This window comes from Colobus angolensis, unplaced genomic scaffold, assembly GCF_000951035.1.
Source record: "Colobus angolensis palliatus isolate OR3802 unplaced genomic scaffold, Cang.pa_1.0 Scaffold416, whole genome shotgun sequence".
Classification (NCBI taxonomy): domain Eukaryota; kingdom Metazoa; phylum Chordata; class Mammalia; order Primates; family Cercopithecidae; genus Colobus; species Colobus angolensis.
The window spans coordinates 190358-217664 of NW_012117555.1; the positions used below are offsets into that span (position 1 = coordinate 190358).

The following is a 27307-nucleotide window of genomic DNA, read 5'->3' on the forward strand; positions in this document are numbered from 1 at the left end:
TCGGCCCGCAGCCCCCATGGAGGGAGCCGTGCAGCTGCTGAGCCGCGAGGGCCACAGCGTGGCCCACAACTCCAAGCGGCACTACCACGACGCCTTCGTGGCCATGAGCCGCATGCGCCAGCGCGGCCTCCTGTGCGACATCGTCCTGCACGTGGCCGCCAAAGAGATCCGTGCACACAAAGTGGTGTTGGCCTCCTGCAGCCCCTACTTCCACGCCATGTTCACAAGCAAGTACCCGCCTGCGCGGCGCTGGGGGCTCCGTGGGTCCCTCGGGTCAGCCCCTCTGACACGCTGTTCCCACAGATGAGATGAGTGAGAGCCGCCAGACCCACGTGACGCTGCACGACATCGACCCTCAGGCCTTGGACCAGCTGGTGCAGTTTGCGTACACAGCTGAGATCGTGGTGGGCGAGGGCAACGTGCAGGTGAGACTGCCTCCCCTGGGCCCCGGTGAAGTCCTCTCAGCCAGATCCCGCTGCCCTCCACCTTGTGCCTCCCTCACCCGCATTTCGGTGCCCTGCAGACTCTGCTCCCAGCCGCCAGCCTCCTGCAGCTGAATGGCGTCCGAGACGCCTGCTGCAAGTTCCTGCTGAGTCAGCTCGACCCCTCCAACTGCCTGGGCATCCGGGGCTTTGCCGATGCGCACTCCTGCAGCGACCTGCTCAAGGCCGCCCACAGGTACGTGCTGCAGCACTTCGTGGACGTGGCCAAGACCGAGGAGTTTATGCTGCTGCCCCTGAAACAGGTAACAGCTGGTGGGCCCAGCCGGCGCCCTCCACCCCACCCCAGTTTTTGCTTTTGACTCCCAACCCCATTTTGTCCTGATGCAGCCCTGCTCACAATCCTTAGTGTCTGCTGTGCGTCCCCAAGATCCTCCTGGATCGAGGCCCCCCGGGAGCCTCGTCTGTGGCTCCTGACTCGGCTCAGCCCCTCCCAGTATGAACACTCAGCCGCCACCCCCTAACCCTCCTCCTAGGCATCGTCAGGGCTCCCTGGGCCCACAAGACCTTCCCCAGATCTCAGGTCTGAGGACCTCCACCCCCAGGTGCTGGAACTGGTGTCTAGTGACAGCCTGAACGTGCCTTCGGAGGAGGAGGTCTATCGAGCAGTCCTGAGCTGGGTGAAACATGACGTGGACGCCCGCAGGCAGCATGTCCCACGGGTGAGGCCCGGCCCCGGGGGCTCCCATAGCATTCAGGAGGGCGTGCAGGTGGCTGAGGGCCTGGTGCACCCTGATCTTTCCCGAGTTCAGGAATTCCGTGGGGATGGTGCCCGCCCTGTCTGAAGAAGAACGCGTGACACAGGTGGTACAGGCATCTGGGGGGTTGTTTCAGCCCTGGGGCCCAGTGTGCCCGAGGGTCCCCCTTGACCTTACCGTTCCCTGCGCCCCAGCTCATGAAGTGTGTGCGGCTGCCTCTGCTGAGCCGCGACTTCCTACTGGGCCACGTGGATGCCGAGAGCCTGGTGAGGCACCACCCTGACTGCAAGGACCTTCTCATCGAGGCCCTGAAGTTCCACCTGCTGCCCGAGCAGAGGGGCGTCCTAGGCACCAGCCGCACGCGGCCCCGGCGCTGTGAGGGGGCTGGGCCTGTGCTTTTTGCTGTGGGTATGGCTCCCCGCCCCTTTCCTTTCTGCCCTGTGCCTTCTACTCCCCACCAGCACAAGCCCACCCCACCTGTGCCGGTCAGGTCCTGACCTGCCCCTCCGCCCCTCCATCCAGGGGCCTCTCCAGGAGCCCGGGGTGTGGCCCAGCAGTGGGATCCCCTCACGAGTCCCGTCTCCACCTGCCCTCCCCAGGCGGTGGGAGCCTGTTTGCCATCCACGGAGACTGTGAGGCCTACGACACGCGCACCGACCGCTGGCACGTGGTGGCCTCCATGTCCACGCGCCGGGCCCGGGTGGGAGTGGCTGCGGTGGGGAACCGGCTGTATGCTGTGGGCGGGTAAGCCTGGAGGCTGGACTTGGGTCAGGTCTGGCGTGTGCCCCATGGGGATCGGCTGTATGCCGTGGGTGGGTAAGCCTGGAGGCTGGACTGGGGTCGGGTCTGGTGCATGCCCGCCAGGCCAGTCTTGACCTGCAGTGGGTTAATTCTGCCAGCTATGACGGGACCTCAGATCTGGCTACCGTGGAGTCCTACGATCCCGTGACTAACACGTGGCAGCCGGAGGTGTCCATGGGCACGAGGCGAAGCTGCCTGGGTGTGGCCGCCTTGCACGGACTTCTGTACTCGGCTGGCGGCTATGACGGAGCCTCCTGCTTGAACAGGTAGTAATTGGGGTTGGGGCCCCAGTGGCTTTGTAGGGTCCACCTCGCAAGAGGCAAGTTTGTGTCACCATCACGGAGGTCGTATCTGACGGGGTGTTAAAGGGGGTGATCTGCGAGGCCGCTTTACCCCAGGCCACGGCCACATTGGGCCTGAACTGGCTTTGCTGCCCCAGTCCCCTTTCCTCTCTGGGATCCTTACCTCCAGTCCAGAGGCTGGGCCCAGGTGGGTGTATGCCCAGGCTTTTCCAGGCAGCCAGGGGCCTGTGCCCACCAGTGGGTCCTGCCTGGTAGGACTTTGCGGTCTGAGTCTCTTGTGACTCCTAGGGTAAGATTTCAGCCATTCTGCTGGGGAGGGCAGGTCCTGGGGCCGGGATGCCTTTCTGTCTCTATTGAGCTGTGGTGGCGGTCCTGGTGCCCCCAGTGCTGAACGCTACGACCCCCTGACCGGAACGTGGACATCCGTCGCTGCCATGAGCACCCGGAGGCGCTATGTGCGAGTGGCCACGCTTGGTGGGTGATGGGGCCTGCCTGGGGGGGTCCCCACCTTCCCCCACCCTGGAGACCCCACTCCCAGCAGGAGTGCCACGGGCATGTTGACTTTCCGCAGATGGGAACCTGTATGCCGTGGGTGGCTACGACAGCTCCTCACACCTGGCCACTGTGGAGAAGTATGAGCCCCAGGTGCATAGTGCACCCCTCCTGGCCACCCCTCCTGTGCGCTGCGGGGCCCTCCCCTCTCTGGTCACCCACGTCCCACCCATTCCTGACACCCCACCCTGGAGTTGGGGCTGCGGCAGGGGAGGGATGCCCGTGGCGGGTCTGCCTCCAGCCCACACCCTTGCCCCCAGGTGAATGCTTGGTCACCCGTGGCGTCCATGCTAAGCCGACGCAGCTCAGCGGGTGTGGCTGTGCTGGAGGGTGCCCTGTATGTGGCAGGGGGCAACGACGGGACCAGCTGCCTCAACTCGGTAGAGAGATACAGTCCCAAGGCTGGAGCCTGGGAGAGCGTGGCGCCAATGAACATCCGCAGGTCCGCGGTGGGGCTGTGCTGCGGGGAGGGGTTTCCCCCCTTCAGTGGGCATGTCCCACCCCCTACTCCTCGTGGCGCGGCCCCTCCCCCCACACCTCTTCCTGCAGCCAGGTGCTCACCCCGCCTGCCCCCCAGGAGCACGCACGACCTGGTGGCCATGGATGGATGGCTGTACGCCGTGGGGGGTAACGATGGTAGCTCCAGCCTCAATTCCATCGAGAAGTATAACCCGAGGACCAACAAGTGGGTGGCCGCGTCCTGCATGTTCACACGGCGTAGCAGTGTGGGCGTGGCGGTGCTGGAGCTGCTCAACTTCCCGCCGCCGTCCTCTCCCACGCTGTCCGTGTCCTCCACCAGCCTCTGACCCCCCGACCCCAGAGGCCTGCAGCCTCCCTCATGCCTTAAGGGGGCCGTGGCCCCCACCAGGGACATCTTGCATCTTCTGTTCACGTCTCTGCGTCCATTCCTTCGTGTCTATATTTAGTTGTTTATTTATTTAGTTATTTATCTTATTTATTGAGGGGTGAGCAGTGCCGCGGCCGCCCGTCCTCCCCTCCACTGCCTGCATGGCGGGCAGTGGGAGTGACCAGGTGGGGCCTTGCTGCCCCAGGGCCATTGCCTGTTCAGACCCTGCAGGCCGCGGAGCCAGAGGCCCTGGGGCTTTCCAAGCAGCTGCAGCCCCCAGCTCGAATTTTGCACACAGCGGGGTCCCGGGAAGGGTGGGGAGCAGGTGTCCTTCCTGTTGTCGTCTGCCTTGTGCCATCTTCCCTGGATCTTGTAGTGGGTGCACACGTGTGCACTCGGGCCCCACACAGCAATACAAGCCCAACTTGAACAATAAACACATTTCTGGGGCTCCTCAGGCTGAGCATCTCTCTGGCTTGTGGGGCAGCTGCGCAACTTTGGGTCCCATCTGGGGGTCCAGGGTGAGGGGTGTGGGCGGGTGGCCTCAGATGCTGCACCGGTGTCTGGGGGCAGCAAGGCAGAGCTGGGCATCCAGGGAGGGTGGGGGCCATGGAGTCCCTGTGGACCAGCCTCCCGCTGTAGGTGGGGTTTGCCTGGGCTGGGTCCTGAGGCTGAGGTCCCCGCCACGTCTTGGGCTCTGGGGGTGCGGCTGGGGAGGACAGCACTGACCCTGTGTATGCTGACTGTCCTGGCTGCCGAGGTGGCATGTGGCCTTCCAGAGTCCCCTTAAGCCTTGAGGACCCTGACGGGTCTGTGGTGAGGGGGCCCAGGCAGGAGGGGAGGCTGGGGTGGCTCTGGCTGCTGTCTCCTGTGCTGGAATTCCTGCCTCAGCCTTCCCTGCAGTCACCGGTGACTCAGGCCGGCCAGGGTTTAGATGGAAACAGGATGTGTGTGCACGCTGTTGGGGGGGTGCTGGAAGGTGGCCCCGAGTTCACAAAGCCTGAGCACAGGCAAGTGGGGTGCCCCTTGCACACTGGAGGCCTTGTCTGGGCCAGAGGGGAGATCGCCCCAAGGCTGGCCTCTCGGTGTGGAGGGCCCAGGGCAGAGACCTGGACGGCCCAGGTAGGGGCCAGGCCTCTTCCAGAAAGGCTCCACCCCTGCCCAGCCCTGGGTGACGGGCGGGACGTCCCAGAGCCCCGCCTGCCTGTGGGAGGCGGGGGCAGGAGGCTGTGGACAGGGACCCAGACTTGCCGACCTGCACGACTCTGGCCATGGGGAACAGCCACTGTGTGCCTCAGGCCCCCAGGAGGCTCCGGGCCTCCTTCTCCAGAAAGCCCTCACTGAAGGGAAACAGGTGAGCGGGGTGTGGGTGCGGCCACCTGGGCGCAGGGCTCCCCCACCCGCTCTGGGGCCACGAGCTCCCTTGCCTTGTCCCCAGAGAGGACGGCGCACGGATGCCGGCTGGCCTGCTGGGTCCCCAGGCTGCTCGAAGCGGGGACGCGGCCGCCAACAAGCTCTTCCACTACATCCCGGGCGCGGTGAGCGCAGCGCGCGCGGTGGCTGGGGTCTGGGAGTGTGGCTCTGCCTGCGCGTGTGTGCCGCGTGTCCGTGCAGCTCGGGGTCTTCCCCTGGGCCCGGGGGGATTCAGACCCCCTTAGGTGAGGAGCAGACGCTGACTGCCCCGCCCTGGGGAGCTCATCCGGCCGAAAGTCTGAGCGGAGAGCGAAACCGCGACGCAGGACTGAGTCAGTCGGGAGCCAGCTGGGCGGGGCGGGCCGCGGGCGGGGCCTCCCGGGACCTCCTCCCGCAGGGGACCGGCGCACGCGTCTCTGTCGCTGCAGTGGGGCTTGGGGTCGTGCTGGTAGTGCCACTTGACAGTAAGGGGCCTCGGGTGAGCAGTGAGCCAGTTTCTCCCTGGGTGTCCCGCAGGAAGTTGCTGCTGGGTAGGGCCGCCCCGCCCACAGAAACCCCTCTGTGCATGCACTGGCCTCCTCCCAGCCTGCCAAGGCCACGCAGCAAGGAGGCATCTCCCAAGCACACCCTAGGCCACCTCTCCGTGGAAGGAGCAGAAGACCACCCCCACACCCATCCCTCCGCCCAGGCCCCTGTGGGACTAAAGGGTCTTCACAGGGTGGATGCCCAGCCCCTTTCAGATGTGCCTGGTGCTGGGTTGAGGGAACAGGAGGAGGAACCTGGGCTTCAGGGCAGACAGGAACCCCCACTGCACCCCTGTCAGGCAGCCTGGATGCTATGTGCAGGCCCTAGGAGCGTCTAGGGGAGAGGACCCCTGCCCTGCACTCCTAGGTCCAGCAGCTGGTGTGGCCGTGCAGACCCCGTTGCCAACATGCCCCCGCCAGGCAGGAGGCTCGTGCCATACCCTCTCCTGACCTCCGGAGTTTCAGGATTCCCTGCAGACAACAGGTGCTGGTTTCGGAAACCACACTGCCTCAGAGCAGTGGGCAGGGAGAGGGAGCCAGGCTGGCCTAGGGGTGGGTTCCCTTTGGCTGCATCTCAGACGCCACTCTCTCTGTCCAGGCCCAGGACATGCAGTGGGACCCTGGTGGGGTCCTATGAGGTGTGGTGGGTGGCCCTAGTGGTCCTCCCTTGCCAAGACATGGTAGCCAGAGAGGGAACCTGCTGAGCCTCAGGAAATGGGGCTGGGGGAGGAGCTCAGGGCCAGTCCTGGAGCCAGTGCTCCTCTACCCTGTGCCTGGGCTCTGCACCCAGTGCTGTGAGCTGGCTCTGCCACGGCTCCAAGCTGAGTCCTCCCCGGGACCCCGAGGCTGAGCTGGGCTGCAGGGCTAGCTGTGTGGCCCTTCCTGGTCTGTGGCCTATTTTTCATGGGTGCCTACCCGGCATCAGTTCCCACGCTGGGTGTGGGTACAGGAGGCCCCACCCAGAGGCAGGAGGCCGGGAAAGCCTATGCGTCTGTCTGTTCACATTCCTGGGCCTGCTCAGGGGCAGCTAAGCTTGGCCAGGGCACAGCAGCACTGCATTTAGCCCTTGCCAGCTCCTAGAGGGAGCAGGACACCTTCCCACTTGCCCCTAAGCCTGTGGATCACAGAGCTCTCCAGCCCCAGGTTCACACCCGTCCCCTTTCTGATCTCTAGCCTGATGATCAAAGCCTGCATTTGTAGAGGACTGTGTGTGCCAGGATTGGCTAAATGTGGCATGGATGTGGATTCCCCTCCCCTCTCAGCACATGCAGTGATACCCACAGCACATCCCGGGACCTGTCTTAGGCTCTGGGGACACAGAAGTGAACGGAATAGACAACCCCTGTTCTCACAGTGCTCCCATTCCCACGGCAGAGACAGACGACGAGGCAAATAAAGAGAAGATCCAGTGAGAAGGGTGGGGTTGGTGCTAAGGAGAAAAACAGAGGGGATGGGTGCAGAGGATCAGGGAAGGCTGGAATTTTAGAGGAGCTTTCAGAAAAGGACCTCTTGGAGCAGGTGATGTCTGAGCAAAGCTGCAAAGCAGGTAAGGAAGGGGGTCGGGGCTGAGCGGTCCCCAAAGCGGGAAGAGCACATGCAGTGGCCGGAGAGCATGGGTCTGACCCCTCGGGGCACTGCCAGGACCCGGCTGTCACCTGAGCAAGCGGCCAGGACACACTCAGGGGATCGACCCCAGAAATCTCCTCACATCTTTCAGGCTGGGGGCTGGAAATGGGCGGCGGTGAGAACATTGACACTGAGGAAACTGGCAAACGTTAACACATCAGGGCATTGGTGTGTTTCTGTGTCTGTTTTCTGTAGAACCAGGTGTTAAACATTTACCAGCCAATACTGGAGACGTGGGAGGGTTTTGAGTGTTACCCAGACACCCCCAAATTCTTCTAACAAGTCTTCAGAGGTTGAATAACCAAAGACATGTTACACAGCTTAGGAAATAATGAAGATAGGATTTAATCCACTGAGTTCAAATCTCACCATCTCTACCACTAGACCAGGCAGCTCTGTGTGGGGACGTGTGTCTGTGTGTGTGGGTGTGTGCACGGACGTGAGTGTGTGCACAAGTGTGTGTGTGCATGTGTGTGTGTGTGTGCACGGACGTGAGTGTGTGCACAAGTGTGTGTGTGCATGTGTGCGTGTGTATGCACGTGTATATGTGCGTGTGTGTGCACGTATTTGTGCACTGTGTATGTGTGCATGCATGTGTGTGCGTATGCATGTGCGTGTATGTGCGTGTGCACACGTGTGTGCACGTGTATGTGTATATGTGTGTTGCTGTATTTGTGTGTGGATGTGTATGCATGTATGCACGTGTGTGCGTGTGTGCAAGTGTACATGTGCATGTGTGTGCATATGCGTGCATGTGCATGCATGTGTGCATAGGTGTGCATGTGTGCATGTGTGCGCATGTGTACATGTGTATGTGTGCAGTGCATGCATGTGTGTACATGTGTATGTGTGCACATGTGTATGTGTACATGACGTATGTGTATACATGTGTGTTTTGGTGTATTTCTCTGTGTGTGGACATGTATGCATCTGTGTGTATGTGTGCAAGTGCATATGTGTGCACGTGTATCCATGCATATGCGTGAATGTGTGTGTACGTGTGTGTGTACATGTGTGTATGCATCTGTATGTGTCTATTGTGTGGCACGTATGTGTCTATGTGTATGTGTATGCATATGTGTGTGTATGCATGTGTACATGTGTGTGTGCGCATATATGGATACACACATGTTGCCTGTATGTGCACGTATCGGGTGTGTGTGCATGTACGTGTACGCAAACGTGCATGTATGCATATATGTATGCACGTGTGTGTGTAAATTCTGCCATGACTGTTTTCCTGTGGAGAGGCTGAGTGTGCAGATTCTATGCCTGGGGGAGGCTGTTCTTCACATATGTGTTGGGTGGCTGTGCACAGGCAGACCATGCCTATAGTCCTGTAGCTGTGTGGATGCCAGCGGAGGGGGTGGGGGGCCCAGGCAAGGCCCCCTCCCCTGAGCGCTGCTCTTCCTAGGACATCCTGGACCTGGAGAACCAGCGAGAAAACCTGGAGCAGCCGTTCCTGAGTGTGTTCAAGAAGGCGCGGCGGAGGGTACCTGTGAGGAACCTAGGAAAGGTTGTACATTATGCCAAGGTCCAGCTGCGGTTCCAGCACAGCCAGGTGGGGGCCGGGTCGGGTGGGGCACGCGCCGGGTGCAGCATCCCCACCAGCCCGGGGCTCCCCAGACCCTGTACTGACGACCCTGCTGCCCGTGCAGGATGTCAGCGACTGCTACCTGGAGCTGTTCCCCGCCCACCTGTACTTCCAGGCCCACGGCTCGGAAGGACTCACCTTTCAGGTGAGGCAGTGGGCAGTGGGGGTGGGGCCGTGGCCACCCTTCTCTCCATGGATCCCTGAAGCTCCTACCCTGTGCCTGGCAGGGGCTGTTACCACTGACGGAGCTGAGCGTCTGCCTGCTGGAGGGGTCCCGAGAGCACGCCTTTCAGATCACAGGTGTTTGGGATGCTCCCCGGGCCCCCAGAGGCACTCATGACCCAGGACTTGGAGAGGGGCCTGCCCTGTGGGCTGCGGGGCATGTGTGTGTATGTGTGTGTGCCCTCTCTGCCCCGCCCACAGGCCCGCTGCCCGCACCCCTCCTGGTGCTCTGCCCCAGCCGGGCCGAGCTGGACCGCTGGCTTTACCACCTGGAGAAGCAGACGGCCCTCCTTGGGGGGCTGCAACACTGCCACTCGGCACCCCCACAGGTCAGTGCCAGGGACCCCACGCCCCTCCCCACCCAGATCCTCGCAGCCTGCTCTGACCTCCTCCTCACAGGGGTCCTGTGGAGACGAGCTCCCCTGGACTCTGCAACGCCGCCTAACCCGGCTGCGGACGGCGTCAGGGCACGAACCCGGTGGCAGTGCTGTCTGTGCCTCAAGGGTCAAGCTGCAGCACCTGCCCGCACAGGTGGGTGGGAGGTGCATGGGGCTGTAGGGGGATGGGAGGGGTGCAGGGTGCTGGGCAGGGCAGGGACTGGCCCTGGGTGCACAGCAGCTCAGCCCCGGCATCATTTGACACCCCCTACTCAGGAGCAGTGGGACCGGCTCTTGGTCCTGTACCCAACGTCCCTGGCCATTTTCTCTGAGGAGCTGGACGGGCTTTGCTTCAAGGTGAGCCCCTCCCCACGGTGGGCCCGCCCCAGGGAGGCACCTGTGTGAGGGTGGAAGGGGGCGGCCATGCAGGAGGAACCTGTATTTCGGGGCCTGTTCAGACAGAGAGCAAGGCCCTGCCCACCCAGCCCGCAGTCCTGGTCAGTCTGGTCTCCCCTGTGACATGGAGGAGCCCCTGCCCGCCCTAAGGTTCTCACCCTGAGGTCTCACCTTGACCGTCACCCTGGGGCAGGCAGCATGGGGCTGAGAGCCCCTCCTGGGGACTCCGTCGTGTGTGCCTGCCCGTGAGGGGTGTGTGTGCAGTCGTGCGTGTGCCTGTGTCCTCCAGGGCGGGCACCGGGAAGGGGGTGTGCACTCATGGTAACCTTCAGTCACTGAGAAACAAACACAGGGCCCTCCCTGTGGTTCCCCCAGCCCAACTTCCTCTCTGGGGACCCCAGGAGGCCAGTGCTGTGGCTTTGTGTGTCTGCCCCCGCCAGGGTTAGCAGTGACCCCAGGACAGACAGGACCCACTGGCCTCCCTCAGGATGGTGGCCTCGGTGCCCAGCTCTCCAAGTACCCAGCCAAGCTCTGGAGGGCACGAGGGTGGGATGAAGCCAGGTGGGGCCCCGGGGCTGCCCCCACAAAGGCCTGGCCCTCAGTCTCCGCCCCCGCAGGGGGAGCTCCCACTCCGTGCGGTCCACATCAACCTGGAGGAGAAGGAGAAGCAGATCCACTCCTTCCTGATCGAAGGTGGGGCCCTGACCCCAGTTCTGCCTCCTGCCTGGCCAGGCCATGGTGGGGCGGGAGCCTGAGGGACACCTGGCTCTTTAGTGGGGGCGCTGAGGGGTACACCCCACCCTGCCAGCCCCTCACAGCATCTGTGTGCCAGGCCCCCTCATCAACACCATCCGCGTGGTGTGCGCCAGCTACGAGGACTACAGCCACTGGCTGCTGTGCCTTCGTGCCATCACCCACAGGGAGGGGGCCCCACCGCTGCCTGGCACCGAGAGCTTCCCAGGGCTGCAGGTGAGGCATCAGCAGGCCCTACAGCCCAGGTCCTGGGCAGTGGTAAAAATGGGGCAGCAGACCGGGCGTGGTGGCTCATGCCTGTAATCCCAGCACTTTAGGAGGCTGAGGCGGGCCGATCATTTGAGGTCAGGAGTTCGAGATCACCCTGGCCAACATGGAGAAACCCATCTCTATTAAAAATACAAAAAAAATCAGCCAGGCATGGTGACGCATCCCTGTAATCCCAGCTACTCAGGAGGCTGAGGCACGAGAATCGCTTGACCCGGGAAGCAGAGGTTGCAGTGAGCCGAGATTGTGCCACTGCACTTCAGCCTGGGAGACAGAACAAGACTCTGTCCCAAAAAGAAAAAAGCGGGGGCAGCAGGGTAGGTCCAGGCAGGGGCAGATGGGAAGGGGGTCCAGCCCTCGCTCACCCCCACTCACTGCCCACCCAGGTTACGGGCAGCAGCCGAGGCTCACTGTCCTCAGGCGGACGGACCAGCTGGGACTCGGGGTGCCTGGCGCCCCCCTCCACACGCACCAGCCACTCCTTGCCTGAGTCCTCAGTGCCATCCACCATGGGCTGCTCCTCCCAGCACACACCGGTGAGTGCTTACGGGGTGGCAGACGAAAGTGGGGCAGAAGACTGTCAGGTAAATGTGTGTTGGGGACCCTGGTTCCTCAGGGGAACTCAAACTGGAGGGAGCCCCTTGCAGCCTCAGAGAGGGGCCAAGGGGCTCTCTGTGGAAGGTTTGTGGTCCCCACAGGACCAGGCCAACTCTGACTGCACCAGCGTTGGCCGACGGAGGACTGAGCTGAGACGTAGCAGCAGCCGGTCACCCAGGAGCAAGGCCCGGGCAGGGGGCCGCGGCCCTGCCACCCCACTGCACCTGGACCTGACCCAGGTGGGCCCAGCACACCCACCCAGCCCCTGGCCTGGTTCCCACCATGCCGCACCACTGGCCTCTGTCTCTGGGCCTAGTTGTCCTGGAGCCACCCAGAGGTGTCTTGCACAGAGAAGGGGTGGCCTAGGCTGCTTCTAGCTGAGAAGCCCATCTCTCCCACCTCTGCCCTGCAGCTGAACAGGCTGAGCCTGGAGAACAGCCCAGACGCCCCTGACCACGCTTCGGAAACATCACACTCACCCCTCTATGCTGACCCCTACACCCCACCCGCCACCTCCCACCGCAGGGTCACCGATGTCCGGGGCCTGGAGGAGGTCAGGCCCCTGCTGGGCGACAGAAAGGGCGGGAGGTGCCTGCAGCCTGAGGTTGGGGAGGTCTAGACCGTGCCTCTCGGCCTGGGGTCTGGGGCTGCCCCGAGCCTGAGGTCTGTTCAGGCTCTGATGGGAGGTTGAGGTTCTGGGGTTCCTGGATGCCACTGAGGCCCCAGCCCGGGCTCTCCTGGCAGTTCCTCAGTGCCATGCCGAGCCCACCTGGACCTGTGCCCTTGAGCCCACTCCCCTTGGTGCCTGTGTCTGTGCCCGCCTCTGACCCCGGCTCCAGCTCCTCCGGCCCCACTGGCCCCCACTGGCTCTCCAAGAAGGGAGTTCTGCAGTCCAGAGCCTCTCAGAGACAGCGGGGCTCAGCCAAGGATGGGGGGCCGCAGCCCCCAGACTCGCCTCAGCTTGTGAGTAGCAGTCCCCACGCCAGTGTGCCCTGCGCTCCGGGGTGCTGGGGGCGCTGGTGTGGGGCCTCCTGGGACTCTGAGGGAGCAGGGAGGGAAACAGGAGGACGGCGGCAGATGGAGACCAAGGGGGCCAGCAGGGAGGTGGGGAGACGGGACTGGGGAGGGAGAGCAGGGGGACATGGGTGATACCAACCCGGGGGGGTGGGGGTCTGCACGTCGACCAAGCTCCCTGCCTGGGGCTGTACCCGGCTCTCAGACTTGCGGTTTGGGGTTCCCAGGTCTCCTCTGCCAGGGAAGGTTTGCCTGAACCCCGGCTGCCTCTGACAGGTGAGTGAGGGTCCTGCCTCCTGGGGTGAGTGCCTGTTGCCTCCCACAGGCTGACACATCTCTGCCTTCCCTACTAGATGGCTGGTCCTCCAGGAGGAGCCAGGGCCCCGCCTGTGACCACCTCTGGGACGAGACTTTGTCTTCCTCCCACCGGAAGTGCCCCCAGCTTGGAGGGCCTGAGGCCAGTGCGGGTCTTGTGCAGTGGATCTGATGGCCACGGTGAGGCCGGCTCTCAGGACCACCCTCACCAAGCTCCAGGGTACCCACGCCTCTAACCCACTTCAAATTACAAGTCAGGGTCTGAGCCCAGTGTGATGGGGGATCTCCGGGGCCCTGAGTTCAGAGCCTGTCCCTCGGCTCCTGCTCCTCAGTGCCAGCAGCTGGGGCAGGGAGGGGCAGGAAGGGCTCACCCCAAGGATGCCCTGGCTGGCGAGGTGGGTCACAGGTCAGGGAGGTCCTGGCCATCCACAGGGTCAGCCCTCAGCTCAGCTCGCCAGGAGTGAGGGAGGAGACTCACTGGGAGTGGGAGGGCGGCATGGGCGTGAAGGTCGGAGGAAAGAGAAAGGTCAGCAGGGTCAGAGGATGTGAGGTCAGAGGGCATGAGGGTTACAGGTCAGCAAGGTGTGAGGAGCACTGGCCAGAGTGTCCCAAGGAGGAGGGCGGGTGGGGCCTTGCATGGCCTGGGCATGTGCCATAGGGCAGCATGGGAGATGCTGACGCCACTGGACCAGAAAGAACAAAGAGAGAAAAGAGAGAAGAGAGAGAAGAAGAGAAGGAAAGAGAGAGAGAAAACGAGAAAAAGAAGAAAGAAAAAGAAAAGAAAGAATTTTATTGGTGCCGCGTACGCGTGTTCTCTGCTCAGCAGCCAGGGTCTCCCACAGTCTTGAGGACCCTGCACACACTGCCTTGGCAGGACCCCCACCCGGGGACCCCCACCTGGCACACCCAGCCAGGCAGCCCCCTTCCTCTGCCACCTTCGGCCCCTCACCGACCTTCCCAACTGGTCTCTGACTCCCCTTGGCTGTGGGCCCCCAGCTGCCCCCCAGGAGCCCCCAGGAGCCCAGCCCTCCATCTGATGCCGCCAAATTCTCCCTCTGTATCTGCACTCAGGGCTTCCCAGGGAGGGGCTCGCAGCTCTGCCACAGACCCCCACCCTGCAGGGGCCGCTGGGCTGCCTTCACTGTCTGAGGCCAGAGCTCAGAGAGGCCTTGGCCACAGTCCCTTGAGGATCAAGAGTGATGGGCCTTGGAGCCCTTGGCAGCCCAGCCCGCCTGTGAGGAGGCTGCCCAATCCCTCTTTGAGGCCACCCTGTGTCCTCGCCCCTCCGTTTGCCCAGAGCTCCAGCCAGAGCCTCTCGCTGCTCAGACCCCTCCAGGGTCCAAGTCCTGTCCTGCCACTCAGCCCCCACTGCATCCCAGAAGAAATGTGATTTCAGATAAACAAATGACTTCTTAGTAAAATGACCTCCCCACTATTGCATGTCTGAAATTAACCGAATGCCCTGTGTTCTCATCTGTGACTCTGGCCACCCTCCTATCCAGCCACCTGCCTCCCTCCACCCACCCAGACTTTAGCACCTTCCCTCCCAGGCGTGGGGAGTGGCCGTGGCCACTGGCTGGATCTTCAGGTGAGTCGGAGGGAGCAGCACCAGGACACGCCCCCCTCCTGGACACCGTAGAAGACAGGGGTCAGAGGGCTCGGGCAAGGGTGGCACCTCATCCCGTCCTGGGTGCCTGTGGTCGTCTCCTCATCCCGCATCTCCCTGGCCCGGGCCTGGCTCCTAGGAGCTGGGGCTGCGGCGCTCTTGCCCCACCTGCCGGCGGAAGTAGCGGATGGCAGAGATGGTGCCGACGTTGGCCAGCAAGACTGCAAGAGAAGCACAGGGTCTCCTGAGGGCCAGCTTGGCTGTGAGCACCGTCTGCCCGCAAGACCCAGCCTTCAAAGGGCGGGCTAGGCCGGTGCCCGCAGCTCAGCCTGGGAGGAGCAGGTCAGGGGAGAGCCCTGGGGTCCCCATGCACCCCTCGTCCTGCCAGTGCCCCTCGGTCTGGCTTCTAGGCACAGCTCCCTCTGCCCCCAGCACCCGAACCTGTTTTCCAAGCGTCTGGGGTATGCAGATCTGACGTCCTCACAGCCCAGGTGGCAAGGGCTACAAACACCAGGCACATGTCATTCTGGCTGAAGGCAAATGATGGGACAGGCCCCCGGAGCTCCGCTAGGAGAGAAGCTCACCGTCAGCCCCACGGCTGCACTTAGAGACGGCCCTGCACATGCCCACCCCGGAACTGCCTGCCCCCCTAACCCCAGGAACTGCCTGCCCCCCCCACCAACCCCGGGAACTGCCTGCCCCCCCAATCCCGGGAACTGCCTGCCCCCCCAACCCCGGGAACTGCCTGCCCCCCCAATCCCGGGAACTGCCTGCCCCCCCAACCCCGGGAACTGCCTGACCCCCAATCCCGGGAACTGCCTGCCCTGCCCCAATCCCGGGAACCGCCTGCCCCCCCAACCCCGGGAACCGCCTGCCCCCCCAATCCCGGGAACTGCCTGCCCCCCCAATCCCGGGAACTGCCTGCCCCCCCAACCCCGGGAACTGCCTGCCCCCCAACCCCGGGAACTGCCTGCCCCCCAACCCCGGGAACTGCCTGTCCCCCCAACCCCGGGAACTGCCTGCCCCCCAACCCCGGGAACTGCCTGTCCCCCCAATCCCGGGAACTGCCTGACCCCCAATCCCGGGAACTGCCTGCCCTGCCCCAATCCTGGGAACTGCCTGCCCTGCCCCAATCCCGGGAACTGCCTGCCCCCACCACCAACCCCAGGAACTGCCTGCCCCCCCAATCCTGGGAACTGCCTGCCCCCCACCATCAACCCCGGGAACCGTCTGCCCTGCCAATCCCAGGAACTATCTCCCCCCACCACCAACCCCGGGAGCTGCCTGTCCCCCCAATCCCAGGAACTGCCTGCCCCGCCCCAATCCCGGGAACTGCCTGACCCCCAATCCCGGGAACTGCCTGCCCCGCACATGCCCACCCCAGGAACCGCCTCCCCCACCCCAATCCCGGGAACCGCCTGCCCCCCCAATCCCGGGAACCGCCTGCCACTCCAACCCCGGGAACTGCCTGTGCCACACACGCCCGCCCTGGGAACCGCCTGTCCCAGACACATCCGCCCTGGGACATGTCTGTGGTACGAGACATTTGTCCTGGACACGTCTTCCCGAGAACCGCCTGCCCCGGGAACCACCTGCCCTGGACGCGTCTGTCGGAGTCACATCTCCCCCGTGCTTCCTCTGCCTGAGACTTGGGTGACCTGGTTGATTTGGGCCAGTTTGGGGGAACTGCCTGTGGAGCCCCCGTTTTCTGGTCTGTGTAGCATCTCCCAGAGGAGATGAGTGTGAGATGTCGCCTCGCAGAGTGCCTGACCCTGAAGGCAGCGAGGCCTGGGCGGGAACCCTGCCAGGGGCTCGGGGACGCTGTCGTCCCGTGGGCCGGAACGCAGGGCAACGGCCAGTGCAGAGCCAACCCCCTGAACAGCCGGGTGCCTGGCCTGGGCCACCCCATCTGGACTGTGTCCTGGGGTGACTGGGGGCTGGTCCCCCAGGCTCCCCTGCTAGGGGATGACCTGAGCCCTGCCTGCCCCTCCCCAGTGGCCCCTCCCTGGCCAAGCTCCCTGGACAGCGTTTGCCTGGGTCCTGGACAGGGCTCTGAGAGCACGTACCTGCCCGCCTAAGAGCCAGGTGGAGCCGCTCTGCTGCGGCTGGCTTGAGGAGGGTCTCCGGCCCCGCCCCCTGGAAGGCCGACCTGGGAGGCTCCAGGGCCTGCAGCTGGGGCAGGACAGCCGGCGCTAGCATGCCCTCCAGCCTGTCCTCCCCGAAGAAATGTTCATAGACCTCAGGGATGGAGATGGGCACAGGGTCTCCAGGTACGGGGGCCAGTACAGGATCAGCTCTTGGGAGTGGCGCCGGGGCCCCCGGCTGCCTCGGCCTCTGGGCTCCAGTGTCTTGAAAGAAGAATTCGCACATGTCTGGCCACTGGATGCCTGCCGGATCCTGACCGGCCGCTGCCGCCTCAGCATCCTGGTCCTCCTCGATGGTGTCACAGAAGAAGAACTCGTAGACCTCCGGGAGGGTCACGGCAAAGCTGCGCCCGGGCCCGGCCCTCATCTCGGCAGAGGGAGGGGGGCGAGGCAGGTGCTTGAGGATCCGAGGCTGGTGGGGCCGGGGCCCGACGGCCACAGCATCCCAGGCTCCGGGCCCCCCGTGGCCCCCAGTTGCTGTCTGGGGGGCTGAGGGCCTGGCTGTGGCCGATGGGGCCAGGCCTGAGGCCTCTCCTGAGCCTGGCTTGTTGGGGCCGGGCCCAGCCACGGAGAAGCGCACTTTCTTCTTCTTGGGGACTTGGGTGAGACCCAGTGCGGGCTCCCCAGAGCGGTATCCAGGGGCCCCTGCTGAGGGCGCAGACACAACAACCTCCGTCTCCACATCAGGCCCAGCTCTGCGGGTGGGAGACCAGGCGGGGCCAGCGGCGTCAGCTGTGGGAACAGGGGTAGACACAAGCCCGCCGGACTCGGTCATCCTCGGCACAGCCTCTGAGACAGGTGGAGAAGAAGCCACCTCTAGCTTAGCCACTGGGCCTGCTGTCGGCAAGGCCACGTCCAGGCCACGCTCGGAGGCAGGTGTGGACGCAGCCGTGTCCGTGTCAGGTTGCAGCTTGGAGACGGGTGTAGACAGGGCCACACTGGACTGAGGCTCAGAAGCCAGTGTAGACACAGCCGTGTCAGGTTGCGGCTCAGAGGCAGGTGTGGACGCAGCCGTGTCTGACTTAGCCCTTGAGACATCTGGGTGGGCTTCCTGGACAGGTGTGGACACCGTGTGCAGCTCGGCTCGGGGAGGGGTTCTGATCTGGTCTGTGCCTTGCTCAGTCACAGGGACAAGTGTAGATAGGCCCAAATCTGGCCCTGGCTCAGGAGCTCCTGTAGGGCCTGGCCCCAGCTCCTCCTGCCTGGCTTTGGCCGTCAGCTTTGCCGTCTCAGGACTGGCCACAGGGAGCAGCGGGGAGCCCGTCCGGGCAGAAGTAGAGGCTCCTGCGTGCCCACCCCCCTTGGCACCCACAGCTCGCCTCTTCTTTCGGCTGGGGCTCCGTGCTGGGCCTCCAGGGCTATCGGGGGGCCTCTGGGAGCCAGTGCTGTGGCCAGGGGACTCGGGACTCCGAGGGGGCTCACCAGGGGGCCGTGGGGCAGGGCCCTGCAGAAGCCTCTGCATCTGGTCTCCAGAAGACGCCGGACCAGGGCAGGATGAGCACTGGCAGGGAGGGCTGGCGCCGGGGCCGAGGGACGGTGGAGCCTCTGCCCGTGTGGACGTGCTGGGTGTCTGCTGACCGGTCCCCAGGGCCAAGACAGGCTCACACAGAGACCTGCTGACCAGCTGCTGTGTGGCCACGTCCTCCTCCTCGCAGCCCCGCCAGCTCCGCCCTCCTGCAGCTGGCTGCCCAGTTGGGAGAGGCGGGGGCCTGGGGGGACTGCTGCCACTGCTGTCCCCTTGGTCAATGTCACTGGACAAGGGCTCGTCCCCAGAGGCCAGGCCAGCCTGCAGGAGGCCACACTCATCGGCGGTGGCTGAGAACTCAGCCCAGTCCTGGTCACTCAGCTGGACGCTGTACTGGAAATTTTCCATGTGGGGTCAGCAGAGGCACTGGAGGGTGGCAGAATGGGTCCGGTGGGGTCTTCGTGGGTTCAGGCCCCAGGCATTACCCTGCACATGCAGCTCCTGCCACACGAGACCCGGGGGTTCCACCGCCTCGGGGCTCCATCTGGGCCCTGAAAGGAAGAGAACATCTCGAGAGGAGGGCCACACTTCCTTCACACGCAGTGGTGACGATTTCCAAGTTAGAAGATCCCCAGCTCCCATGACCCTAGGTCCCAACGCACCCCAAGTGATACCTGTGTGATGATTACATTACATAGTTACATTCCTAGAATCTAGGATGATTTTCTACCAGTGAAGTTATAAAACCAGCCGTCCTCAGGTTCGAATGCTCAGTTTCCTATCACACCTTAGCTGGGGCGGCCTCACTTCCTCCACCTTCCGCCAGAGCTGTCTTTACACGGCAAAGCACCTTTCAGGGTCCACCCAATGGGACCCGTGCGCTCGGGGGATGGGCAGCCCTGGCCCATCCCAGGGCGCCCCAGCTGGCAGCCGGCCACAGGAGAGGATTGCAGGGCCCAGCAGGTGCCCAGCCCTCGGTGATGACCTTCCGATCGCATTGGCTGGGCCAGGCTGTTCTCTGAGCTCCCGGTGGTGCTCACCAGAGCTGGCCCTGGTCAGCAGGGAAAGCCTGGGCAGGAGGTGAAGGGTGCAATGGGTCTCTTGACCCAGCAACCACCTCGGGCCGTCCTCGAGGTCTGCAGCACAACCCAGGCCTGCCTGGCTGCTCAGAGTGCCCTCCTTTGCCCCATCTCAGAGAAGCAGGGAGAGCCTAGCCAGCTGTGGGGTCTACCCCTAGAGGGGGCTGCTCTTGGCCTCAGGTCAGCCCCTCTGGACCCAGGGGGCGGGAAGTCCCTTTGGCGGGGACAGAGTCCTGAGACGGAGGCCAGGGACGGTGGCTTGCCGCCCACTGACCTTCGCCCTCCTCTCTGGTCTCTTGAGAAGCCTCTGTGGGGGTTGTTGCCATTGGGACCCCTTGGGTCAGGAGCGAGCAGCTGACCATGTCCTACCTGGGTCCCGGCGACCAAGCTGGGGGTCTGAGCTGCCCATCCCAGGGCAGCATGGTGCTAGGCTGGCTGCACAGGCTCCACCCCCTGTGCCAAAAATACCACGTCCCTGTGGTCACACGTGACTTGTGCCAGCCATCAGGGTCCAGGCCACAAATAGATGGCATTTGAGGGCCCTCCAGCTACAGTACGTGAGAATGACTTCCTGGCAAGGGGCCGGGCCGAGGTGAGGTCAGACACAGGCCGGAGGACGCTGACCAGCAGGCAGCACCACTCAGTTCCCGTGCTTCCGCCACCCACAGTGAAACCTCAGACCTGCCCTCCCTGCCACCCCTGGAATGTTCCTGGCCTGCTTTTGAGATGGCCTCTGTGTCCTGGCCAGGGCTTGTGCCTCCCTGTCCTGACCTCCGGGACTCATGTGAAGGTGAGTGGCCTGGGTAGCCACACAGCCAGGGAGTGTCAGGGTCAGGGGTCCCCATGCCCGGCTCTGCTCAGCTGCACCCCTCCAGGCTGTCCTGACCTTGGGGTTCACGGTGCCCATTCCCAGGCAGGTTCTGAGCCAGGGGGCAAGAAGACAGGGCAAGAGATCCAACAATAAACATCCAATCTAACAGGCAGATGAGCTCAGCTCCGATGGCAGCACTCCTGAGAAAGAAGTAGGGAGAGGGGTGACCAGGGGGGCCAGAGACCTCTCTAAGGAGGGAGTTTGGACCCGGAAGTTCCTGAGAGTCCAGGGCACAGGACTAGGAGACTGGGGCCTGCACTGTGAGGGGTGGCAGTGAGAGCTGGGCATGCGGAAAGTGCATGCCTGGTGCCACACGATGCTTTTCCAGAAAGTAGCTGCCACAAGGCCGCAGGACAAGGTGTGCCACCACCCAGGGCCAGCCTGACTTGAGCTTTCACAAGTGGAATCGCACCCTGCATCCCTTTCTGCATCTGCGTCCTCGGGTCCACGCTGCGCTCTGGAGACAGCTGCCATGAGGGCTGCGGGCGACTGCCCGAGCGGACAAGGCTGTCCTGCGTGAATGCCCCCCCGCGGCTGCGCCGTTTCCCGTGGGTGGTGATGTGGGTCATTTCCAGTTTGCAGCTACCACACGCGGTGTGGCTGTGAATGTCTGGGAACACTCCTTTCAGCAAACCTCTCGCATTTCCAGGACGCGTGGGGTCAGTGTCAGAAGGTGCCGCCCCGTTTGCCAGGCGACTGTGTGGCCGTGCTCCAGGCTGGAGTTTTGCAGAAGCTGCACGTCTGCTTCTGGGCGGCGCCTCTCGGCTTTGGCCGCCTCCCTGTGCCTCCTCCTTTGGACAAGCTCTTCACTGAACTCTTGTACTGGGGAATCTTCTCCCTCTCTGCCTCCACTTTCCACCCTCTTAACGGTACCTTTGTTTGCTTGTTTGTTTGAGACGGAGTTTCACTATTGTTGCCCAGGCTGAGGTGAAATGGCAAAATCTCAGCTTACTGCAACCTCTGCCTCCCAGGTTGAAGAGATTCTCCTGCCTCAGCCTCCCGAGTAGCTGGGATTACAGACAGGCGCCACTACACCTAGCTAATTTTGTGTTTCTACTAGAGACGGGGTTTCTCCATGTTTCCCAGGCTGCTCTCAAACTCCTGACCTCAGGTGATCCGCCCACCTCAGCCTCCCAAAGTGCTGGGATTACAGGTGTGGGCCACCGCGTCTGGCCTATTCCTTTTTTGTTGTTGTTGTTGAGACAGAGTCTCGCTCTGTCGCCCAGGCTGGAGTACAGTGGTGCGATCTCGGCTCACTGCAAGCTCCGCCTCCCAGGTTCATGCCATTCTCCTGTCTCAGCCTCTGGAGTAGCTGAGACTACAGGTGCCCGCCACCATGCCCAGCTAATTTTTTTTGTATTTTTAGTAGAGACAGGGTTTCACCGTGTTAGCCAGGCTGGTCTCAATCTCCTGACCTCGTGATCTGCCCATCTCCGCCTCCCACAGTGCTGGGATTACAAGCATGAGCCACCACGCCTGGTCTATTCCTTCATTTTTTTAAAAAAACTTCATTGTGTTGCCTTTCACCCTCGGCTCTGCCACACACCTGGCATTGACTTTTGTGGACGGTGGGAGGTGGGGGGCATGGGGGTCCTCTCTGTCTTCCCGTGGACGCCCAGCTGACCCAGCACCATATCCTGGGTGGGCATCCAGGCCCCACGTGGACCATCACGAGATGAGACAGGAAAGGCAGGGAGGCCCATGGCAAGGCAGGGAGCTGTGGGAGGAGGTCTAGGGCGGCGGAGGGAAGAGCCCTACCCTGAGGCCTTTTCACACCAGCTCTCAGTGGAGTTGGCCGGAGGCTTCAGCGGGAAGCCCGTCTCTGCGCTCCAGCCCAGTCATGAACCTTCCTGGTGGGAGCGGCAGGGGTGGGCGGCTGTAGGATGAGGAATAGCCAGGGCCCCCCTGCACTTCAGGCAGCAGCACCCCTCAGTCCGGGGAGGAAGAAGAACCCAGTTCTACGGTGGAGGCAGAGACGAGCCCCCAGGCCTGCGGGCAGAGTCCCCTGGGAGGACGGAGATGCTGTGCCCCCAGCGGCCACCAGAGGGCACCAGGACGCCACTGCGCAGCGGACGGGGTTGGCTCTGCGGCTCCTGCCCTGGTCAGGGGTCCCACGTCCCGCCCCCGCTCTGGGCGGGCAGGGGGCGAGAAGGGTGTTTCTTGGGGGATTGCTAGGCTCCCCTTCCGGAAGCCACGTAGCCCTGGTGGAAGCCCTGGACCCTGAGACAGTCAGGGAGCGAGACGGGGTTTCACTCTGTCGCCCAGGCTGGCGCGCAGTGGCGCGATCCCAGCTCCCTGCAGCCTCCACCTCCCAGGCGCCAGTGATCCTCCAGCCTCAGCCTTCCGAATAGCGGGGACCACAGGCCCCATCGCCAAGCCCGGCCTCCTTTTCAGTTTTTATAGCTTTATTGAAGTATAATTAACACACAATACACTTCAAGTATTTATTTATTTAACTGTCTATCTGCTGTTGGAGATGGAGTCCCACTCTGTCGCCCAGGCTGGAGTGCGGTGGCTCCATCTCGGCTCACCGCAGCCTCTGCCTCCCAGGTTCCAGTGATTCCCCTGCCTCAGCCTCTCAAGTAGCTGGGACTACAGGCGCCCGCCACCACATCGGGAGAATTTTTGTATTTTTAGTAGAGATGGGGTTTTGCCATGTTAGCCAGGCTGGTCTCAAACTCCTGACCTCAAGTGACCTGCCCGTCTTGGCCTCCCAAAGTGCTGGATGACAGGCGTGAGCCACCGCACCCGGCCCACTTCAACTATTTAAAGTGTGCACTTTGCTAGGTTTGGACACGTATACCCCTGGGAGCCCCCACAAACATCTCCAACACTCCCAAACGTTCCTTCCGCCTCTTGGTGATTCTTCCCCTCCCCACACTCAGGCAACCACGAATCTGCTGTTCCTGCAGAGTAAGTCGCACTGGCTAGAATCATCCACTGGGCCCTTCTTTGTATAGGAAAGAAGAGTACAACACGCCTGTCCTCGGTGACAGCGTTTCTTAGACATTCACCCACACTGTGGTTTATGTTCATTGTTACTTTTTATAAAAAGTGTTCCATTGTTGGATACACTGCAATTTCTGTATCCATTCCTCTGTTGAAGGACATTTGGATTATTTCTAGTTTGGGGCTCTCACAGGTAAAACTGCTATGAACATTTGTGTACAAGTGTTCCTAGTGTGAAAGGAAAATGTATCTCGGGATCCCCCAAATCACTAAGCCAAACGGAAAAGTCAAGCTGGCAACTGCTTAGGGCCAACCTGCCTTCTGTTCTATTCTTTAAAAAGACAGCTAAGATTTTTAAAACTAAAAAAGCTGCCTAACTCCCTCAGGACGTGTTCACAGGGAAATCCCTTGGAGACACAGGATGGACAGAATTCAAAGCCATTCCTCTGCTCTGCTCATTGAGATCAATGAACATCTGATGGCTTTCTTTGGAAAGGCTAATCAGAAACAAAAGAATGTGACCCTTTGTTTTACCACCTGTGACCTGGAAGCTGTCTCCCCTCTTCAAGTTGTCTCGCCTCTTGGGACTGAACCAATATACATCTTACACATATTATTCACATATTATTGAAGTCTCGTGTCTTCCTGAAATGTATAAAACCCAGCCGTACCCCAGCCACCTCGGGCACGTGTTGCCAGGACCTCCTGAGGCCGCGTCATGGGCACGTTCTTAACCTTGGCAAAATCAACTTTTTTTTCTTTCTTTTTTTTTTTGAGACGGAGTCTCGCTGTGTCACCCAGCCTGGAGTGCGGTGGCGCGATCTCAGCTCACTGCAAGCTCCGCCTCCCGGGTTCACGCCATTCTCCTGCGTCAGCCTCCCGAGTAGCTGGGACTACAGGCGCCTGCCACCTCACCCGGCTAGTTTTTTGTATTTTTTAGTAGAAACGGGGTTTCACCGTGTTAGCCAGGATGGTCTCGATCTCCTGACCTCGTGATCCACCCGCCTTGGCCTCCCAAAGTGCTGGAATTACAGGCGTGAGCCACCGTGCCTGGCCAGCAAAATCAACTTTCCAAATGGAGTCAGACCTGTCTCAGATACGTGGGGGTGGCAGTGTAGATACAGCTTTCCTTTCTCTTGGGTACATACTCAGAATTGGAGTGGCTGGGTCATGTGATAGGTATATATTTAACTTTTTGAGAAACTGCCAAGCCATCTTCCAGTGTGGTTGTAGAATTATTTATTCCCACTAGAGGTTCCAGGCTCTGTGTCCTCGCCCGCTCTCAGCATGGAAAGCTTTGTAATTCAGTCTTTCCAGAAGGCGCTCGTTCTGGTTTTAATTTGCATTTCCCTAACAGTGAATAACACCGGGCATCTTCTCACGTGTGCATTTGTCATCCATATATCTTCTTTGGTAAAAAGATTGATCAGATATTTTGTCCATTTTATTTTATTTGAGATAGAGTCTCGCTCTGTTGCCCAGGCTGGAGTAAAGTGATGAGATCTTGGCTCATTGCAACTTCCACCCCCTGGGTTCAAGCGACTCTCCCACCTCAGCCTCCCAAATAGCTGGGATTACAGGTGCCTGACACCACACCTGGCTAAATTTTGTATTTTTAGTAGGGACGGGGTTTCACCATATTGGCCAGGTTGGTCTCAAACTCCTGACCTCAAGTGGTCTGCCTGCCTTGGCCTCCCAAAGTGCTGGGATTACAGGTGTGAGCCACTGTGGCTAGCCTATTTTGTCCATTTTAAAAATTAGGTTGTGGCCTGGTGCTGTGGCTCACGCCTGTAATCCCAGCATTTTGGGAGGCTGAGGCAGGCGGATTGCTTGAGGCCAGGAGTTTGAGACCTGCCAGGGCAACATGGCAAAACCCTGTCGCTACAAAAAATTAAATTAGAAATAAAAATCAGGTTGTTTTTTCTTATTTTTGAGTTTGCAGAATTCTTTTTTCTTTTTTTTTTTGAGAGTTTCACTCTTGTTGCCCAAGCTGGGGTGCAATGGCACAATCTCAGCTCACTGCAACCTCTGCCTCCCAGGTTCAAGCAATTCTCCTGCCTCAGCCCCCTGAGTAGCTGGGATTACAGGCACGTGCCACCACGCCCTCCCACTAAGTTTTTTCGATTTTTAGTAGAAATGGGGTTTCACCATGTTAGCCAGGCTGGTCTCAAACTCCTGACCTGAGGTGATCCACCCATCTCGGTCTCCCAAAGTGCTGGGAGTACAGGTATGAGCCACTGCACCCGGCTCAGAGTTCTTTATATATTCTGCATGTAAGTCTTTTATCGGACATGTGATTTATCTTCTTCCAGCCGGTGGTTTGTCTTTTCTTTTCTTTTTTTGAGATGGCGTCTCGCTCTGTTGCCCAGGCTGGAGTGCAGTGGCGTGATCTCAGCTCACTGCAACCTCCGCCTCCTGGGTTCAAGTGATTCTCCTGCCTCAGCCTCCTGAGTAGCTAAGACTACAGGCGCCCACCATGACACCCAGATAATTTTTGTATTTTTAGTAGAGACAGGGTTTTGCCCTATTGGCCAGGCTGGTCTTAAATTCCTGACCTCAGGTGCTCCACCCACCTCAGCCTCCCAAAGTGCTGGGATTACAGGCTTGAGCCACCGCGCCCGGCCGCCTTTTCATTTTTTTAGCACTGTCTTTTGAAAAACAGTTCATGCTTAACAACGAGGATACATAAAATTTTTTTAAAAAGAAAAAGAGAAGTTCTTTTAATGAAGTCTAATTTGCCCATTTTTCTTGATGTATTATTCTTTTAGTGTTGTATCTAAGAAATCTTTGCCTAAAGGTCACAAAGATTTGTAAAGTTTTCTCCAAAAAGTTTTATGGTTAGATTTTGCATTTAGGGCTATGATCTATTTTTAGTTAATTTGTATATGTGATGTGAGGTAAGAATCCGTTAATTTATTTGCATATGGATATCCAATTGTTTTTGAACCACCGTTGAAAAGACTGTCCTGGCCAGGCGTGGTGACTCACGCCTGTAATCCCAGTACTTTGGGAGGCTGGGGTGGGTGGATCACAAGGTCCAGAGTTGGAGACCAGCCTGACCAACATGGTAAAACCCTGTCTCTACTAAAAATACAAAAATTAGCCGGGCGTGGTGGTGTGCACCTGTAATCTCAGCTACTCAGGAGGCTGAGGCAGGAGAAAATGCTTGAATCTGGGAGGCAGAGGTTGCAGTGAGCAGAGATGGCACCATTGCACTCCAGCCTGGGTGACAGAGGAAGGCTCCATCTCAAAAGTAAAAAGAAAAGAAAAGAAAAGACTTTCCTTTCTCTACTGAATTGTCTTTGTACCTTTGTCAAAAGCAGCTGACCATCCACCTATGGGCTGGCCCTTTTCTGGAGTTCTGAGTTGACTGTTTCTGGAGTTCGGGGTTGATGATTGTATCTGGAGTTCCGGGCTGATTGTTTCTGGAGTTCGGGGTTGATTGTATCTGGAGTTCCGGGTTGATTGTTTCTGGAGTTTGGGATTCATTGTTTCTGGAGTTTGGGGTTGATTTTTTTCTGGATTTCCGGGTTGATTGTTTCTGGAGTTTGGGGTTCATTGTTTCTGGAGTTCACGGTTGATTTTTTTATATTAAAAAAGAAAGCTTTTATGGGGCGAAAAGAGTCAGTTTATTTGATGTGTTTCTTAGTAATGGAATTGTGGGGAAGAACAAAAGCGGGCTCTGGGACTCACATGGCTTTGGGGGAGGCTAAGGCTTCCCAGAATCCCTTGTCCCTCCCCACTTGGGGCACTTAGGGGTGGGGCTGGGGAGTGAGAGGGACAAGGCAGGGAATGTTGATTAAAGCTAAGGAGCAGACAGAAGGCACTGGTGGGTCATATCTCGGGCCTGGAAGAGGGAGGGCGTGGGCCAGGCCCCATGTAACACCAGGGGCTCCTTGGCATCCAGGCTTGGCCTCTAGTCCTTTCCCTTCCCTTTCTTGGCTTTGGCCTTGGCTTTGGTCTTGGGGCTGCAAGGCTTCATGATGCGGATGGTCTCCTGGCACTGGGCATTGTAGCACGCCTTCTTCAGTGTGCCTTGGCGGACTTTGGTGCCTGTGCCCCCATCACACGCACCCCAGTTCTCAAACTTGTACTTGCAGTCAGCTCCAAACTCCTTCCAGTTGCAGGGCACCCTGCACCGGGTGTGCTGGGTCTGGCCCTGCGGGTGCCCTCGCGGAAACCCACGCAGCAATCCTTGCTGCTGGGGGTGCAGGGCCCCCAGGCACACTCGCTCCCCGGGCCACCCTTCTTCACCTTGTCTTTCTTTTTGGCTACTGCGGAGGTGAGCGCCAGCAGGACGAGGAGGGTGAGAAGGAGGAAGCCTTGGTGCTGCATCTCGCTCGCTGCCCATGCTGCTTCGCTCCCTCCCGCACCTGGCCGGTCCCACTCTGCCGG

General features: G+C 60.8%; 3 protein-coding genes and 1 pseudogene across 5 annotated transcripts; 2 read left to right on the forward strand and 2 right to left on the reverse strand.

Annotated features, from left to right (window-relative positions):
* Positions 1 to 6: 6 nt before the first annotated feature.
* KLHL17 (kelch-like family member 17) lies at positions 7 to 3842 on the forward strand. Its single transcript, XM_011956370.1, has 11 exons — positions 7 to 227; positions 304 to 425; positions 524 to 745; positions 1046 to 1162; positions 1393 to 1606; positions 1798 to 1942; positions 2098 to 2265; positions 2687 to 2775; positions 2873 to 2946; positions 3114 to 3295; positions 3431 to 3842. Exons 1-11 carry the CDS (start codon positions 17 to 19, stop codon positions 3657 to 3659), a joined length of 1773 nt encoding a protein of 590 aa, XP_011811760.1. The 5' UTR covers positions 7 to 16; the 3' UTR covers positions 3660 to 3842.
* A 1100-nt stretch (positions 3843 to 4942) lies between these two features.
* PLEKHN1 (pleckstrin homology domain containing, family N member 1) lies at positions 4943 to 14233 on the forward strand. 2 transcript variants are annotated; one of them, XM_011956372.1, is made up of 17 exons: positions 4972 to 5054; positions 5139 to 5238; positions 8678 to 8824; positions 8922 to 9002; positions 9085 to 9157; positions 9281 to 9408; positions 9497 to 9610; positions 9733 to 9813; positions 10470 to 10545; positions 10685 to 10821; positions 11259 to 11408; positions 11571 to 11708; positions 11882 to 12022; positions 12214 to 12432; positions 12711 to 12759; positions 12837 to 12983; positions 14096 to 14233. In XM_011956372.1, the coding sequence occupies exons 1-16, from the start codon at positions 4972 to 4974 to the stop codon at positions 12968 to 12970; spliced, it is 1851 nt and encodes a 616-aa protein (XP_011811762.1). In that variant the 3' UTR covers positions 12971 to 12983; positions 14096 to 14233. The 2 variants fall into 2 exon arrangements, with proteins under 2 accessions (XP_011811763.1, XP_011811762.1); XM_011956373.1 differs by lacking the exons at positions 11571 to 11708; positions 14096 to 14233 and having other exon boundaries at positions 4943 to 5054; positions 9479 to 9610; positions 12837 to 13496.
* PERM1 (PPARGC1 and ESRR induced regulator, muscle 1) lies at positions 9534 to 19514 on the reverse strand. Its single transcript, XM_011956371.1, has 6 exons — positions 19462 to 19514; positions 18522 to 18564; positions 16471 to 18049; positions 14846 to 14971; positions 14323 to 14625; positions 9534 to 9631 (listed from the first exon to the last, which is right to left on the reverse strand). The coding sequence occupies exons 1-5, from the start codon at positions 19512 to 19514 to the stop codon at positions 14540 to 14542; spliced, it is 1887 nt and encodes a 628-aa protein (XP_011811761.1). The 3' UTR covers positions 9534 to 9631; positions 14323 to 14539.
* A 7034-nt stretch (positions 19515 to 26548) lies between these two features.
* LOC105522005 lies at positions 26549 to 27294 on the reverse strand (annotated as a pseudogene). The gene has a single exon (XR_001003372.1). The product of XR_001003372.1 is annotated as a midkine pseudogene (transcript).
* Positions 27295 to 27307: the final 13 nt, after the last annotated feature.